Source organism: Pelobates fuscus, chromosome 11 (assembly GCF_036172605.1).
Source record: "Pelobates fuscus isolate aPelFus1 chromosome 11, aPelFus1.pri, whole genome shotgun sequence".
In the NCBI taxonomy this organism is placed as follows: Eukaryota; Metazoa; Chordata; class Amphibia; order Anura; family Pelobatidae; genus Pelobates; species Pelobates fuscus.
Genome location: NC_086327.1, coordinates 83,198,498 through 83,216,402, shown reverse-complemented (window position 1 = coordinate 83,216,402; position 17,905 = coordinate 83,198,498). Strand labels below are relative to the sequence as shown.

The 17,905-nt window shown below is 42.2% G+C and overlaps 1 protein-coding gene across 1 annotated transcript in view; it reads right to left on the bottom strand.

The window, feature by feature from the left end:
* Nucleotides 1-17,905, bottom strand: part of PHLDB1 (pleckstrin homology like domain family B member 1) — a 115,231-nt gene that overhangs the window by 43,546 nt on the left and 53,780 nt on the right. The window contains exons 7-11 of the mRNA XM_063436091.1: nucleotides 8,735-9,013; nucleotides 5,756-5,893; nucleotides 5,494-5,631; nucleotides 3,127-3,255; nucleotides 1,103-1,258 (exon numbers count right to left, since the gene is read on the bottom strand). Of these exons, the coding sequence (XP_063292161.1) occupies nucleotides 1,103-1,258; nucleotides 3,127-3,255; nucleotides 5,494-5,631; nucleotides 5,756-5,893; nucleotides 8,735-9,013 (840 nt within the window). The remainder of the gene's footprint in view (nucleotides 1-1,102; nucleotides 1,259-3,126; nucleotides 3,256-5,493; nucleotides 5,632-5,755; nucleotides 5,894-8,734; nucleotides 9,014-17,905) is intronic.

Sequence of the window (17,905 nt, the reverse complement as noted above, 5' to 3'; positions counted from 1 at the left end):
GACGGCCTCTAGAGATGCTTCCTGGTTCAGTGCTTCACACTGTGCAGCCCCTTTCTTAAAGGACCACTCTAGTGCCAGGAAAACATACTCGTTTTCCTGGCACTAGAGTGCCCTGAGGGTGCCCCCACCCTCAGGGACCCACTCCCGCCGGGCTCTGGGGGGAGGAAGGGGTTAAGCTTACCTCTTTCTCCAGCGCCGGGCGGGGAGCTCTACTCCTCCTCCTCTTCTTCCTCGCGACGTCATCGGCTGAATGCGCATGCGCGGCAGGAGCCGCGCTCGCATTCAGCCGGTCGCATAGGAAAGCATTCATAATGCTTTCCTATGGACGCTTGCGTGCTCTCACTGTGATTTTCACAGTGAGAAGCACGCAAGCGCCTCTAGCGGCTGTCAGTGAGACAGCCACTAGAGGCTCTGGAGGCTGGCTTAACCCTCAGAATAAACATAGCAGTTTCTCTGAAACTGCTATGTTTATAAAAAAAAGGGTAAAAGCTAGCTGGACCTGGCACCCAGACCACTTCATTAAGCTGAAGTGGTCTGGGTGCCTAGAGTGGTCCTTTAAGTCAGCCGGCCTCCCACAGCTCTCCATTAGCCAGCCGCCCCCTCCCTCCGTCAGCCGCCCGCCTCCCTCAGCCAGCCAGCCTCCCCTCCCCCATCTCTCAGTCAGCAGTCCGCCACCCTACCTTAGCTCTCAATGAGCCGTCCATCCCTCTCCCTCAACCAGCCGCCTGCCTCAGCCCTCAGTGAGCCAACTGCCCACTTCTGTTCTCAGGCAACTGGTCACCTCGGGAGCTGAACAGGCTCACAAATCCCAAGAGCCAGGACAAATTTCCTGGTCGCCATGGAAATCCCTGGCACTTGGGATTTGTCGAGCCCTGCTTTACTGCTATACATACACATAATTTTGTTTACCAACTTTGAATTTGTTGAAAATTGGGAAGGAAATTGCAGATATTAGACCACAATAGCAGAGCTGGATAAACTGGATATGCTGGACTAAAAGGTAATTATCAATTCTAACAGTTCCATGATTGGTGAATAAGCCCCATGTCACACCCCAACAAACACCTCTAAACTAACAGCAAACCTTGTGGACCTCTCTCACCTTCCTGCGAGCAATGCTCCTTTGGCAATCTCCCTTGCTCTGCAGTAGTTGTTGACTTGTGGTCTCTCTTTCTTCTTCCAAACGACTCTCCTTCTCCAGCTGCTGAAACTCCAGATCTTCAAATAATTTCATTTGGGACTCCAGGAGCTCAGTTTCCTGGATATATCCATAGGGAGGGTTAGATATGGAGATTGAGACAATACCAGAACAGTACATGGTGATTTCTGTCACAGAGCATCACAACAAGAGCCACACAAGAAGGCTGCACATTCATCAGCCACAGAAACAAGAGCCACACAATGATATTGCAGACATGGACCATAAACCAAAAGCCATTCACAGAGATTTTACCCATAGGAAAGCTACAACTTGGGTCTCAAGGCTCAACAAAAGCCACCAAAGCACAGTGCACCCATGACACAAAGGAATAGACAACCATACCTTACATGGACAACAAAGACGACTATGAAAAAGCCAAGAGTTGTTGATTGACAGAAAATAATTTGGAGTGTATCTCACTTAGGCAGGCTGGTCTGTGATGGCAGTGACGCATTTGATTCTGAACTAAAGAATCCATGTTCTAATTGAGTGTGGGAGTAGATACCACCATATTGAGTGTGGGAGTAGACACCACCATATTTTATAGCATTTACCATATTTTATAATGTACCAATTTCAATTACACCCAGATTGGCTGCAGTGTTTTAATATAAACAGAATATAGTGTGTTTAGTTCATGCTTGCTCAACGGGTTTTTAGGACTTCTGTAAATCAGCCATTTCCAGGATTTGCAAATGAGATACAAATTGCCAACCTGACCCAATGCCACACAGAAATAAGCAGCTTGACAAGTCATTGACAAAAAACCAATTACCATGTACCAGTAAAACATCATGCAACCATAGACATCTCACCACAAACACCATGTGTAAAGAATGTATACTGATACATATGTAGAAACAACAAACAAAAAAGGACATAAAAGTACAAGAATTTGTGACATTGTTTTATCCAATGATAATTACACTATATTGATTGTGTGGCTGGTACACAATCATTTTTGATTCATCAAGTACAACATATAATATTTACACGTAACATTTAAGAATGTTCATAATAGGCATACCTGACATAACTCTCACATACACACAGGGTAACCAGTGGGATTTGGTAGAGAGGTTAGTGAGTGTTAAGGGAGAGTTACATTATCAGTCAACATTCAACACATAGTTGTGGAGCAGACTGCAGCTGCAGAGCCCCAGATACCCAGAGAATAAGGGTGAAAGTTGGACGTTTTTATGGACAGAAAATTGAAAGTGTGTGAAGTAAAGATCGTATAGTGTTTGGGGAGTATAATAGGAGAAAATGAGTTGAGTATGCACAAGGATATAATGGTGAGTGAGAAGAAAGTATATATGTCTGTAGATGCTTATATTTTAAAGAAATATCGCATGTTAGGATAGAGGTAACCAATGGTATACGTGTGGAAAACTACACAAGTTTGGCGTCAAGAGACAAGAACACTATGCTCAAGTATAGAAAGCCTAATTCGTGGAATTTAACTGCACATAAAATTGATGGAAGAGACAGAAGCTTTAACACTGCAATATAATATAAAAAATATATAATCTATTTACATTACAAAATTAGCTATGTAATAAAGAATAGAAATGGAGGTTGAGAGATAACAGAATGAATGTGTGAGATTTGAAAGCAAAGAACACTTCATCTTCGGGAACAAAAAAAGTGAGAATGCCATGAGAAAGATATGATGATTTGTAGGAGTGAATTTGATGTACCAGTAGGGGGCAGTATGTGCAAGTAAAAGTGTCAAAGAGGAGAGCGAGTTAAAGTGAAGGAGCAAACTGTACGTTCACCGTTCCATGTGCACAACTGTGACCACAAAGACTTTGAGTTGAAAGTGTTGGTTTATGGGTTGAGAGGAAATAACAGTGGGTGTGTTTAGAGAGAGAAATATGTGTGACAAACATGTGCCAGGGAGTGTCCGCTGGTGGCACACTGACCCGTGTGAGCTGGCACTGCACCTGCTCCCGCAGAGCCTCGGGGCAGTTATGGAGCTGCCTCTGCAGGTCGCGGTGAGAAAGCTGAACACTCTGCATTTCCATCCTCTGCTGCTCCAATTTCTCCCGTGCCTAAATCCCGAGGGAGCATCCAAAAGACAAAACGGGGAACAGGACACAGCACTGTAACCTCAGCCATGCACAGCCAGAATTAGAAATGGGGGTTGGGGAGGATACAGAGAGGGAGAGAGACAGAGAGCAAAGAAGAAGACAGAGAGAGTAATTAAATATGAGGTAAGAAAGGAAAGAAAGTAGAAAACTAGGAGTAGAAAAGAAAAGAGACAGAACGAGAGACAGAAAGAATTAGAATAATAGTGATAGGGAGGGAGAGAGAATGAGATGGAAAGTAGGAAAGACTTAAGGAAAGAGAGAAGGAAAGTACTAAAAAAAACTAAAAGGAAGAGAAAGAAAGAGAGAACAAGAGAGAGAAAGAGAGAAGGAAAGTGCGAAAGAAAGAAACTGGAGAAACAAACTAAGTCATTTCTAAAGAAACTGCAGAGCTTTGAGAGATATTGTAATCTTAACCCCTTCACTGCCTGGCGGGCTGCAAAATACTAATAAACCTTTGTACAGAGAAAGCATTTTCTTTTCATAACACTTAAATCAACATTTTTGCCCACATTATCATTGTATTCATATCCAATTTCAGTGCCCGGTACCGTGAAATCATTGTATGAATGTTTGGAATCACCAGAAAGTGTTAAAATCCACCCAGTGCCATCATACAAAGCTGAATGTTTATTAACTTGACACGAAGCCAGACTGATTATGCTACAAAGCAGTATACTCCGTGTCTTAGTACCGAATGCTCAGGGTCACTACATTGGCAGCATGATGATTTTCAGTGTCACTATTAATACAGTGTATTCTTCACCTGTACAGCATCTTTACAACATGCATAGTAGAATTAAAGGAGGGCTGGGTTAGTGTCGTTAGAACTGATTGTTAATCACAAGGACGGCAGATTGATTGACTAAACTACTGATCTCTACATAAAGAGCTGAGAACATCAATGTGTGCACTATATACATAGCACACATTTTACATATATGTATATATACTGGTATACATGCAGTTGTGGTGTGCATAAAATGTATATAATATATGCACACACATATGTTCAAATATTTTACATGCATACATATATACACACACTTATTATACATATACACATTACTATATACCTTATATACGGTATGTGAATAGCGAACTGTATCAAAACCAAAGGATACTACAAAAAAATTTCATAACCTTCCATAATATTCCATGTAGCTCCTCCTAATGATATCTTGTCTATCGTCTACCCTACCATTTCATAACCATTTTCTTTTTCATTATCTCCCGTATTCGTTTACATAACAGGGAAAATAAGGATCCTTAAACACTATAACTAGCATAGGGCTGTATCAGGTCTTTGATCCCACACGCAGGCACACTACATGTAAATTTTCTTATCAATGAGACCTTCCAATGCCAATAACCCATAACTAATCACTAGTAGCAAAGCAGGAATTTCCTGATTTGTCAGCAAAGAAAGTGGCCAACTTCAACAGAAGAAGTCAACGAGGATTGAATATTTCATCTATTTTGTGGAATCTAAATAAAAATATATATAAATTCTGAAAACTACTATTTTGCAGCTAAAATGCCAAAGGGATTATCTGCTCAGTTTAACACTTTTGGGACAATCTCCTGGTTTTAGGGGAATTTTATAATGCCTTTGAGCCTTGTTTTTTTCATCTCTCTATCAATCATGTAAGCAAGATTTGTCAATTTCATTGTAACCAAATGTAATTGTCTATGATTGCTACCCAAATTGTCCATTTTAAAACCCAAACTTCCTACACAGGCTTAACAAACGCTGTACATTTTTGCTGTAACAATTTTATCACTACAACAAGCACAATAAATCCTATTTAGGTGTCATTTGCTGGAAGACATATCTTTCCTACAAAAGAATGCAGGAAGCGTCTCCCGAGGTATATACATCTCTGTCCGCATGCAGGAACAGCACAAAAATGTGGGAGGGGCAGGGATAAGGATTTACAAGCCTCTCTGGCAATGAAGGGGTTAAAAGAGATCTGGTGTATATTCCAGTTACTGTCCAAACTCATTCATTGTTCAGAATGGCAATGACCGCTTACAGTAAAACAGTAAAAGTAAAGAAATAAACAACATTAAAATACTTTTTGCCCCTAAATATTTAGTTTGCAGAAAGAGATTGGAAGGTAGAAATTGAAAAAATAGAGGAAGAGGGATTGATTGTGGAGTTGTTTAAACTCTGTTGGGCCAGTAGGAGGTGTTCGGTACCTTTTCTTTTTCCTTGTGGATGTCATTCTCGAGAGTGGTCAGACTGTCCTGCAGCTGCTGAACCATCCTCTGCTCCTGCTGCAGCTGGGAGAGCTCAGCCTCTCGCTCTCCCTGCAGGAGAGCACGTTCCATTTCAGCCTGTGTATAATGAGAAGAAACACACAGAGGTTGTCTTCCTACGCGCTACTTGAGAGGTTCTAGAGATACTCTCTGGAATGCAGTCGAATGTTATAAACTGAACCTGCAAGCTGTGCTTTCGTACCTCTCGTGTACTCTCCTGCAGCTGTCCCTCCAGTTCTGTCACTCTGTTCTTCAGCTGATCAACACGACTCAGCGTCTGTCTGCGCTGCTCTTCGATGGTGAATACATCCCCAGCATCGACCTGACCAGCATCCTCCTGCTAGTCAAAGCAGAGATAGGGATCACTACTGAGCAAGCTAAAGACAGGTATGCCCCCATCACCCACTCATATTGAGCATCTGCTTACTACAAAAATACCAGGTACACGGATTAATTTATTCTCTACATCAGGGGTGCCCAAAAGTTTGATCCCCAGATGTTTTAAAACTACAGCTTCAATGATGTGTTGTCATGCTAAAGGCATGCAAAGCATCATGGGAGTTTTAGTTCTACAGCATCTGAGGATCTACCTTTTGGGCACCCCTGCTCTACATAATGTTAGATTCTGCCATGTGACACGCTATAAGTTCTACATGCATCACTCTCACTTTATCATACACAGTGTTTACTCGACTGAGTGTGGTCTTTAACCTCAGAAATCAACTTGATCTTTAAATTCTGTCTTCAGTCACTCTATACACAGCACATTTTCACTATGGGATACGCTACAATTCACTTATGTCCTTGAATATTCAGTTTTTCTATAAAAGCACTCAGGACTCTAAGAAACCTCTACAGGTTGTGATGAAGTCTTTCCTTTTGTGAAATCCCTTGTGCTCCACTACTACTGGAGGAGATTTCAGTTTTGTGAACAGAAAGTGGTGCAATGTTGGCTCAATTCTCACGGAAACCCACGGAATCAGCAGGTCCAATCCATTGTGATATCTCCACCTTTTATATAATGTATACTAAGACAACACTTTTTATAAATGCCATACCTTCACTAAATTCAGGCCTTATTTGCATTCCGTACTCATCTCAACCTGCATTGTGTGGTACGTGTTCCACAAATAAATGTTGGTACGATTGTGCTTACCATTAACCACATACGCAAAAGTGTAGGATAATCTGATCCAAATATGGAATTTTGCATAGTTATGTAAACATAATGATGCTGAAAATGCTGAATGTAGAGTAAAATGACATGTAGTTACCACGCATGTATTGGTCACTTACGTTCTAAAATAAATTAGCTACACTGACTCAGTTGTGTTTTTTCCCCCCTTACTTTGTAATACTACAGCGCATTAATAACTGGGAAAGCTGAAGAAAAGTAATATAGTAATATAGCTCGAGTGTTGGCTGAACACAACCAGGAGAGAAAACAGGAGGAAGGAGAAAACAATTAGGCACATGAGATACATACAGATTCAGACACTCACACATACATACAGATTCAGACACTCACACAGACATACATACAGATTCAGACACTCACACATATACAGATTCAGACATTCCCACAGAGATACAGATTCAGACACTCATACAGGCTAAGATTTTAGCCACCCTCCAGGTCCTACCTTTTGGCAGCAGGAGGGTGACTTCCATGCCTGGGGCTGTTAGGACTTGGGTTTCTTGCTTCCTGTCCAGGTCCGGCTTCCCACATCGCGGGTCGATGCGTCCCGCGCGGCTCAGAGTAAGTCAGCTAGGAAGAAGTGAAAGGCTCGCACTCCCTCCCAGCTCTCCAGACGGCTTAGAGAGGGCCCGGTCGCGCAATTAAAGCGCCATAATGCACGTCCGGGCCCCTCATAACAGCTGTCCATCGGGTGGCCCTAAGTGCATGGGCTGGGAACTGGCGGTTCCCAGCCCTTGCGGTGCGGCTGCATGGACAGGGCTGCCATTACTGATTTCTGTTTGCGTACCCCCCCGGGGCACTGAATTGTACCTCTGGGGGAACGCGTACCACAGGTTGGGAACCGCTGCTCTATGAAATGCATTAGATTGGACCAACTCCAGAGAAGACCATGCCTCCTCCATGATGCCGCTAGAGAGGTGCAGAGTGAGCCTCGAAAAAGGTGAGTAAAAAACATTTATATAGCAAAATAGGGATTGGGGGTGGGGGGGCTTGCTATTAAGGACAGGGACAGTAAAGCGATAGGAATACACATCCCTTTAACTAGATAATACACAGCAAGCCTGTTTGAGCTCCCCCACTCAAGTACAATAATGCCTTGCTCTACAACCCATTCCTCAAGGACCAATGACAATCCAGTATGTCTTCTCAATTGCTTGGGATATTGTAAAATACATCCAAAATGTGCTCTTTCCTATAATTGTAAATACAATGTGTAGGGCATTTTAATTGACTCATTATGGCGCTTTAAATAGACAAAAAGAACTCAGATAGCTAGCTGAAATTGAATTTTCCATTTCTCCTTATACGGATAGCATACTTAGAGTTCACTTCTATGATTGCACATAAAATGCTTTTTAATGTTTATGAATATAATACCATAAACATACTTAAAGAAACACTTCCAAGCGCCATAACCACCCCAGTGTGCTCTAGTGGTTATGGTACTGGAAATGCTCTGGTGCCCTACTACTGGTGCCCTACTATGGTAATTAGTCAAGCCATTTATTTACTTTTTACTGGGGGTCTGCTAAGCACCGCTTCCCACCTTCACTACAGACAACAGAGAGCCAAAAACGCTCTCTCAGCCAAGCTTAGCTCACAGACTGAGAGTGACCTCTGTCTGGCATACAGGAGGTGGAGAACCCAAGGTAACTAGCTGAAGTGGTTATGGTGTTTGGAGTCTTCCTTAAAAATCTTTTTGGGTTAATGTTCTAAACTAAATCCATCCAGCTTGGTGCTAAATGATGCTAATCTAGCTCCAAAATCCCTGTATTTTTTGGAAACTTTAAGTGAAATAACCACATCTACCTCTTAATGGATGCATTCTGGAATGTCCAATTTTATTCCTACACACAGTTGGACCTTAGTGCCACATTACGCTGAGCATCAATCATTTCATCTTTCACTCCTTACTGAGACCTCATATTCCGTCATATTGCCTGCTCTCAACCCTTACAGAGCGCATATATCTCCCATTCTCACCTCATGCTGAGTACTCTCAGTGCTGCTGTTTTCTTCTTTCTGGGTTTCTTCTTCGTTCTGCTCTCCCCGCGCTCTCATTCGGTTCTTAGTGTTCTCCCGAGTCGGGCTCCTGCTGTTCTCCCAAGATGGTCTTCGGCTTCCGAGGGATGCCGAGGGTTGCTCTGCACTCCCCAGAGAGGGAAAGGCCCTCAGTTCATCTAAGCGTGGGGTGGAAACTGTATCATCCGTCTTGCTGTACTCTGCACACAGATTCAAGATGGTCTCCAACCTCTGACGCTCCTGAAAGCGAAAGCATAAGACATTAAATGACCTGGTACTCAAAGAAGCATGGAAAATACAGTGTGTGGGTTGGCAAGGTGTTAATATTTAGCTCACAGCCTAGTGCTCTAAATGAGCTGATTATAAATGATTACAAACAGTAATAGATCAAAAAAGGAACAGAAGTATACAACTTTATCGAACAGCATTCCTTTCAATAAATCATTTCTTTCAAGTCTTTGCTGATTTCACAGATGTAAATATGAAAGAGCCACAAATTTTATAAGCACAGATTCCAAGGCTATAGAGTGTTTGTACAGGAAATACAACCCTCCCCCACCATTCCTTAAGCAGACCTGCGACCTTGCGGCTTCTGAGACACACAGATATACTATAGTTTGAAAAGAACATCTGGGGCGCACAAGCAAAAGACACAGATACTAAAACGAGTGAATACAGTTTTCTAGATAGACAAGCAAAGCCAGACATAAACTCAGACACAAGAATGTATTTGTATATGTGTGTGTGGTCGCATAGAAAATCCTACGAGAAAACGGACATACAGGAACACACACAGACAAAGGAATACACTGAACGTCACCTGGCAGACCAAAGCACCTACACACACTCTGAAACTATTGCAGTTTGTATCGGTCCCAGTTTTTTACTTACCATAACCTCAGGGCTGCATATTCTCTGCTCCTCCCACATAAGCTATTGACACAACAGACAACCTCTCACACGTACACACCTGTACTTATCTGCACAGTCTCTCACCTGCCTGTTCTGTGTACACAGCACTGCAGCCTGCAGGCCAAACAGCCAGCACACAAACAGTTAACAACACACTATTACACAACGAATGCTACAAGGGCTTAAAAGAGAACACCAAAACCTCCGTCTTCTGCACAATTTTCTATATCCATAAATAAAACAGAGCCTGAAAAACTCAGGCACAACCTATAAGCATCACTAAAATGGGTCTTTCATGATACAAACAAATTAATATTAGAGGGACACTATACAGAGAGGCACCCAGACCACTTCAGCTCATTGAAGAGGTCTGAGTGCATATTCCCAGGTCACTTAACCTTGCAAAGGTAATTATTGTAGTTTTTTTTTTTTTTATAAACTGCAATAATTACCTTGCAGGGTTAACTCCGCCTCTAGTGGCTGTCTACCAGACAGCCACTTGAGGGACTTCCGGGTCGTTAGGCAACTATGCCTGAGAACATCCAGCGTCACCTGAAACCCCATAGGAAAGCATTGCATAATGCTTTCCTATGGGGGATGTGCTAATGCGAGTGCGGCCATTGTCGGGCATGTGCATTAGGTCTCCCATGCAAAGGAGCGGAGGCGGAGCCAGCACCGAGGGACATCGGCGCTGGACTCAGGTAAGAGACAGAACAGGTTTTTCATGGGGGATTGGAGGGCTCTATAGTGCCAAGAAAACCACTTTGTTTTCCTGGCACTATAGTTTCCCTTTAAGTCTATTTCTACAAATGAAAAACAGACCAGAAGACAGCCACTATAGGCTGGATTAACCCCAAATGTAAACATAGCAGTTTCTCTGAAACTTCTATGTTTGCATCTGAATGGTTAAAACCTGAGGGACCTGGCACCCAGACCACTTCATTGAGCTGAAGTGGTCTGGGTGACTATAGTGTCCCTTTAATGCATGTGTACTATTGTAAAAGTAATTCAGAAAAACTACAATATAACTTTTGTATTTAGAACACTGTTGCAAAGTAGCCATTTCATCTTGGGATGATATTATTTCATTATGAAGCAGAGACAAAGATCACGTTTGACATGCCATATTATTCAAACTACACTACATTATCTTCAGCGCTGTAAGTACTTCTGTATATACACAGAGATGGATAGATATTGAATGGATATTTTATTTGTCTGTTAAGCTGAAGTTTAAATATAGGGATTATATGCATTAGCTTGATCAACCTCTCCTTTGTAGACAACAGAGATCATCACTTTGCTTCCATTGTAGGGGAGGATAAACTCACTCAGGTGCTCACAAAGGACTGATACAGTAGTTCTTAAAGCAGCACTGTCACCTTGCAGGATTTATTTTTATCTCATTGTTTATATGTTTGGCTATTGGATAAAGCAGGGACTACTTTTTGGCCATAATGTTTTTTCTTTTTCTTTTCAGTTTTCTTATCCTTATGTCCCCCATGTCTTGATGATTATATTCTCCCCCTTGCCACTTTCCTTTATTTATATATATTATCTATTTTATTTTTTTTGGTGCCATCTCATTATATGGGCGCTGCCATTTTGTTCGCTTCAGCCCATGATGTCTGCGGTTTGCCCTTCTTTGGGATTGATTTCACTGATGGCTTGTGGGTAAATCCGATTGCCAACAAAATATGAATCTTAGGTAAGCCCCGCCCATTGTCAAGTTTTGTCACATTTTTTGTTATGAAAACAAGAGAATTTAGCAAAAAATAAAAAGAGATTCAGACACAGGGAGCTATACAGAAACAGATTAGATAAACTTTATATTTGGTGACAGAGAAGCCAAGACGCCAAGAAATGTATTTGGGTGCCTGTCAGAAAACATAGGAACCACTGTCCTGTATTAGGCCATTGAAAGAGTACATCCTGGAAAATCTCAAAATTTTAAAGGATCACTATAGGGTCAGGAACACAAACATGTATTCCTGACCCTATAGGGTAAAACCCCCATCTAGCCACCCTGGTATGGCCCTGGTATTCAAGCCTGAAGCTGCAGGCTTTGTCCCTGTTTCCTTTAGACCTGCCCACTGCCTGCTGACATCATCAGTAGCCTGATCCAATCACAATGCTTCCCCATAGGATTGGCTGAGACTGACAAAGAGGCAGATCAGGGGCAGAGCCAGCACAATTCAAACACAGCCCTGGCCAATCAGCATCTTCTCATAGAGATAAATTGAATCAATGAATCTCTATGAGGAAAGTTCAGTGTCTGCATGCAGAGGGAGGAGATACTGACTGTTTGGATGCATTTTAGGCTGCCATGACCCAGGAAGGATCTGTAACAGCCATCTGAGGAGTGGCCAGTGAAGTTATCACTAGGCTATAATGTAAACACTGCATTTTCTCTGAAAAGACAGTGTTTACAGCAAAAAGCCTGAATGTAATCCTACTCACCAGAACAAATGCAATAAGCTGTAGTTGTTCTGGTGACTATAGTGTCCCTTAAAATTGTGTGTGTGCTTTCTCATCTATCTGGATTTTATCTGGTTATTATAGGAGGAAACTGACAATTGTGTGATTTTTTTTTTCAATTTGTATTTTATTGAATTTTATGCACATAGGCAAACATTCACATCAGTGTAGAGAAAGGAAACATAACATAATGTATGGGACATTGCAGGTTAGGTACTCTGTGTGTATTACATTAACTCATGCTGATTACTGTTGGTGGTGTGTATCAGATTCCAGGTGGCTCCTCTATCTGAGGCATAATAGTGATGTTGGCCTTGCTGCGTGATAGTGGAGGTACCTGGTGGGCAGCTGTGCGGGTTCAGAATCAGGGGTTGTGACAAAGGTTTGGGGGTCAGGGCAGTCCCAGGGAGTGGGCCTATGGTAGTGGCTCAGGTATACCCTGCTCTACCTGACATTCTGATAGTCAAAGTCTACGGACTCCAAGGCTGTTGATCCTGAGGTGGGTTCTCGATTTACCTTCCCCGGCTGTTCCCCGCTCCAGTAGCTTGTGCCCGCACTCGCTGCTACGTCTCTCCATTCTATGCAGCAGCGTAGTTTCTCTGGGTCCTAATCTGAGGTAAATGTGATGATTTGGTCGCCGTGGGACACCACCAGGGTTCCGTCAGCTCCCCAGCGGTACTGCACCGAGTGGTCTCTTAATTCCTTGGCCACTTGGGACAGTCTTCTTTTTTCGAGTAGTGCGACAAAGGGGATGTCGCTGAAGAACAAGATAGAGTGCCATAATGGCCGATCGTGTGGCTGTGTCTCTGGTGACGATTATAGTGTCTCGTGGGGCTGCCTCTGGCGCTGACAGTGCCTTCCTGACCCTGAACGCTGTAAGTATCACCGTGGGGTCCGCTTCCCCCTTCAGGCCAATGGTAGTGATCAGCTTCTGGGTGTATGGGAGTAACGCGTCCCTGTTTACCTCTTCAGGTAACCCCCTCAGGCGTATATTGCGGCGTCTGTGTCTGGCCTCCAGGGACACCACAGAGCGGTGTAGCCTCTGTACCTGCTTTGTTAAGCCATCCAGTGTAGTTTTGGTGGCTTGCAGCCGAGTGTCCCAGACCTTGCCTCTCTCCTCTACCTCTTGGAGCTTGTTTTGCATTGCCCCCATATCCTGTCTTATTTCTCAGAGTTCCGACTTCCAGATTTGGCGCATTTCCAGGAGCATCTGCTTAATGTCCCCCTTGGTTGCAGGAGACGAGTCTTCATCAGATTCAGCTTCCCGGTGTAAGTCGCCATGTCTTGGAGAGGTGAGTGATTCCTCTTCCTCCTCTAGGGATTCCTCTGATGTATCTTCTGTGTGGCTTACTGCGGGCGCCATTTTAGGCGACGCTGGCGGGGTAGGCCGCTCGAATGAGAGCCTTAGATCTCTTTGTTTAAGGGGTTCTGGCACTTGAAATCTACGGTGCTTACGCCCCATGTTGTCTCTGGGGGGGTGGGATAGTGGAGAATCCTCTCCGGATGAATACGCCGGTGGAATTTGGATAAACTCGTTGGAGTGAAGCGGAGCTCGAGTCGCTCGACGAAAGCATGTCTGATCAGTCTTTTGGTCAGCCACACCCCCTTGTGTGATGAATTTTAAGCAACTATTATTTTTTTATTTATTTTTTTGGGCCAGAAAATACCATTGCTATTATTGCTTTACTGGTAGTTTCTCTGTGTGAATGAGTGAACACCTTTTTATAATTGTAGTTTTACTTCACTTAATTAGAAAAGCCCATTGTCATTCACATTGTGTTTTGTTAATATGTAATGACAGCTTTATCATCATTCTAAAATTAATTTTAAATATATATTTTATCAGTAGACGCGATTCTCTCATTTAAGGTACATATATACACCCACACTCCACCCAAACACCTTTTCTTACACATTTGACAATAGTGTAAATACTTGGAGTGGAGTGGAGTAGTATGAGGTATGAACAAGAGGCTTCTCAAAATATTAGTAAAGAGGCTTTATCATGTTTGTGTTCCCTTGGGTAGCCTACTTTTCTTTTGTTTGCTTGTTTTTGTTTTGTTTTTATCATTACACATCATACACAGACAAACAGCTAGTAATAGTTTATTGAAAAGTATAATAGCTTAAAGGTACTCTGAAGCCTCACTAGAGAGTTGAAGCTTGGATAGATGGGTTTACCTGACTCACTGTTTTAGTAAAATAGTATAGAGACCCCAAATTGTATAAAATATATATCTCCATCTTCCCTCTCTTTTTATCCTTTGAAAACACTGCAAACCAGTCTAAAACATTCAGTTACATCTCTTAAACATTCCAGTGAGGATTTAGGAGATAGCATACAGCTAAATTGGCACTGGTATGTGTACTAACTAACCTGCTGGTTGGAAGAGATAAGTGCTTAATCCTAAATTAATTACGTCTAGCACTTAATGAATGAGAATTTTAAGTGAATGCCAAAAGAAATCTTCTGGACTACATGAAAAAAAAACACCTCTTTCCTGATTAAAATCATATTTTGGAAAATCAAGTGAGAGTCATTAAAACTGCATCTCTATAACAGTTAAGTGGTATGCTGACTATAGGACACAATGGTCTAGCTTAGCGAGGCTGTGTCAAAGGAACCCAAATGTGATTTTTAAACTGAGTAAATACAAGCCATAGCACTTTCTTGTACAGAGCATAAGTACCAACTAAATGTTTCCAAATTAGTTCCATGTCTTTTCAATCCACTGGAAACAAAGGAAAATAGTGCACAAATTTAATTTGTCAATGTGTAAGCATGTCATGTAACAGGGGTAGTCAACCTTTGACACTCCAGGTGTGCAATCATATCTAAAGTAGTGTGTAGATGCCGAAAAGCTGTTCATATATAACCAGTCAAGCTGCAGGCACAGAGACGGTGGGATGGCAAAATGCAAGTCATGTATGCACACAGGGGAAAATGTTGGGATGCATCTATATGCAGTTCTTTCACTTCATGGAGAGCCCATCTCATTGTTAGTGAATTCCCCAATACTAGGCAAACTTACCATTTACTTTAGTACATAATCTATAGCTTGCTCATAATGTTATATGCAGATTTGTCTCTCCTGTAGTTTGTCTTTAGAGTAGTGTTTTATAACCAGAGAGCTGTGGCACACTGGCTTGCCTTAAGCCACCTTAAGCACCAAATGTGCCATCAACACAATGGGAGGATATTTTGTTCTAAAAAAATGATCTAAAGTAAAAAAAAAAAAAGTGAGTCAATCACCATGGACACTAGTGGACCCAACAAGCACATTCGACTGGTGGATTCTCGTCTTTAACCTTTCCGCACCAATTTTTAGAACAGAAGTTTGATAAAATTCTACTAGGGACTTTAGGGCTGTAATAGGTTGAATGCAGTGCTTATAGGGTTACTCCAACTTGATATTTCCCCTCCTTAATTAATATTTGAATTTTCTCAGTGTGCCTATCTGTCGACTCCCCCCCCCCCCCCCCCCCCGCCCCCTTTTTGCCCCAATAATGTCTAAAAATAGCTTAACATTTACCTGGAATCCAGGCCAGACCAAGTTCTCCCTTATGATTTCCACTCCTTCTACATCACCCAACATCACACTGTTCTGACACAGTTAAAACACCTGCTACTCATAGAGAAGCATTGTGGACAATGTGTACATGCTCAGCAAACGCCACTGACGCCCCAGCCAGCTTTTTGTAATAGTGGAGCACTGGATTCAATTCTCCTCTATCAGAAGAATTGAACACTACACCGCACATGTGCGCGGTGTAAGCATTCATGAATGCAAGATGAGCTGAGCTCATCTTGCTGCTACAGCCCACCCATCTCACAATCGATAGGCTGGCTGTGGAATGAGGGAAGGACAATGGGCTGCAAATGAGTTTAGAGGGGCTGACATGATCAAGGAGTATAAACAAAGTAAAGGGGGGCTTCACCTTGTATGTGCACTCACAGTGCTGCTTGCAAGGGAAGGAGCTGAATATGCCAGCGATGAAGGTTTAAAAAAATGGGGGGTGGGGAGGGGGGGGGAGTATTTGTGTTTTGGATTTTTTTTTTTCAATGTACTGTGCCTTGGAACAAAAAAAAGGTTGTGAACCTCTGCTCTAGAATACGATTACTGATGTTATTTCTGCACAAGAGCATGCTGGAGCTTTAAACTACAGAGACTGTGCTGGGCTATATGCTACGTACGTGGATCCGTTGTGGGTGTTCCACATGCTACAGTATGTCACAGTGCTGCACTCTTTGCATTTGTTTATGTTCTTCTAGCTTTCCTTTATTATGGTATGAGCACAAGGGGTATTAGAGATATGTTCTGTATAATAAAGACTACAACTTAAGTAATTTACAAATATCAAAGGTTTACTAAATGTAGTACATAAATAATATACAGCTACGGCTGTAATTAAGTCCCTGAATTTAACAGATTTAATAATCAGTAAAAGTTGGGACAGTAAGCTATTTATTTTTTTTGTTTAGATTAACAACTAACTGGATAGCATACGATAACATGTACACAGTCAGTTTCAATCATAAAATATTCAAATCTATAAAATATTAATGGTTTCGAACCACTTTCTGGGGAGATAAAGTGTAATGGAACAAATCAACATATATATTAAAGGACCACTATAGTGCCAGGAAAACATACTCATTTTCCTGGCACTATAGTGCCCTGAGGGTGCCCCCACCCTCAGGGACCCCCTCCCGCTGGGCTGGATGTAGAGGAAGGGGTTAAACGTACCTCTTTTTCCAGTGCCGGGCGGGGAGCTCTCCTCCTCCACTCCTCCTCTTCGGCTGAATGCGCATGCGCGGCAAGAGCCGCGCACGCATTCAGCCAGTCTCATAGGAAAGCATTTACAATGCTTTCCTATGGACGCTGGCGTGTTCTCACTGTGATTTTGTCAATGAGACAGCCACTAGAGGCTGGATTAACCAAAATATAAATATAGCAGTTTCTTTGAAACTGCTATGTTTATAGAAAAAAAGATTAACCCTAGCTGGACCAGGCACCCAGACCACTTCATTAAGCTGAAGTGGTCTGGGTGCCTATAGTGGTCCTTTAAAGGAATACTCCAATTCAAACTTACATGTCACAGTTTAGTAGATATTCCACCAGTGAAAACAAGCATGAATTTAATTATTTATTTTTTCATTGTGAGTACATCTAAAACAGCTTGGGAAAGCTGCAGACCTCTTGTCTGAAGTCATTGCAAGCCCTCCCCCTTTAAACCTGCCCGGACTTTCTGTGGCTGTCCAATCACAGACTTCCCAATGCAGCTCAATAGGAACTTGTTGCAAGGCTATTGTTCTGGTCAATTGCTGCCTCGAGTTTAACTTCACTGAGTTAAACAAACTAGGAAATAACAAGACCACCTGCCTGATTGACAACCGGAGGGGTGTAAACAAGGTTAATTCATAAAACTGCCAATTTCTATTGAAATCTACTCCTTTTGTACAATTAAAAAACGAGGACACACTCTTGATACACTTCAGCAAGCTTATTTGATTCACAGCCAGTGGGGGTAAACAAGGATAATGTATAAAAGTGTCAATTTCTTTTGAAATCTTCTTTTATAAAATTAAAAAACAAAGACACAATCTTGTCACATAAAGCAAGCTGAGGTGGTCTACTGGTCTGGATTGTCTCTTTAAAAGAAGTTATTATGTTTAAGACTGTTGCAAATCTTTTGTTCACTGTCTGAAGCCTGCAACCCATAGACATTACAAGATGACGG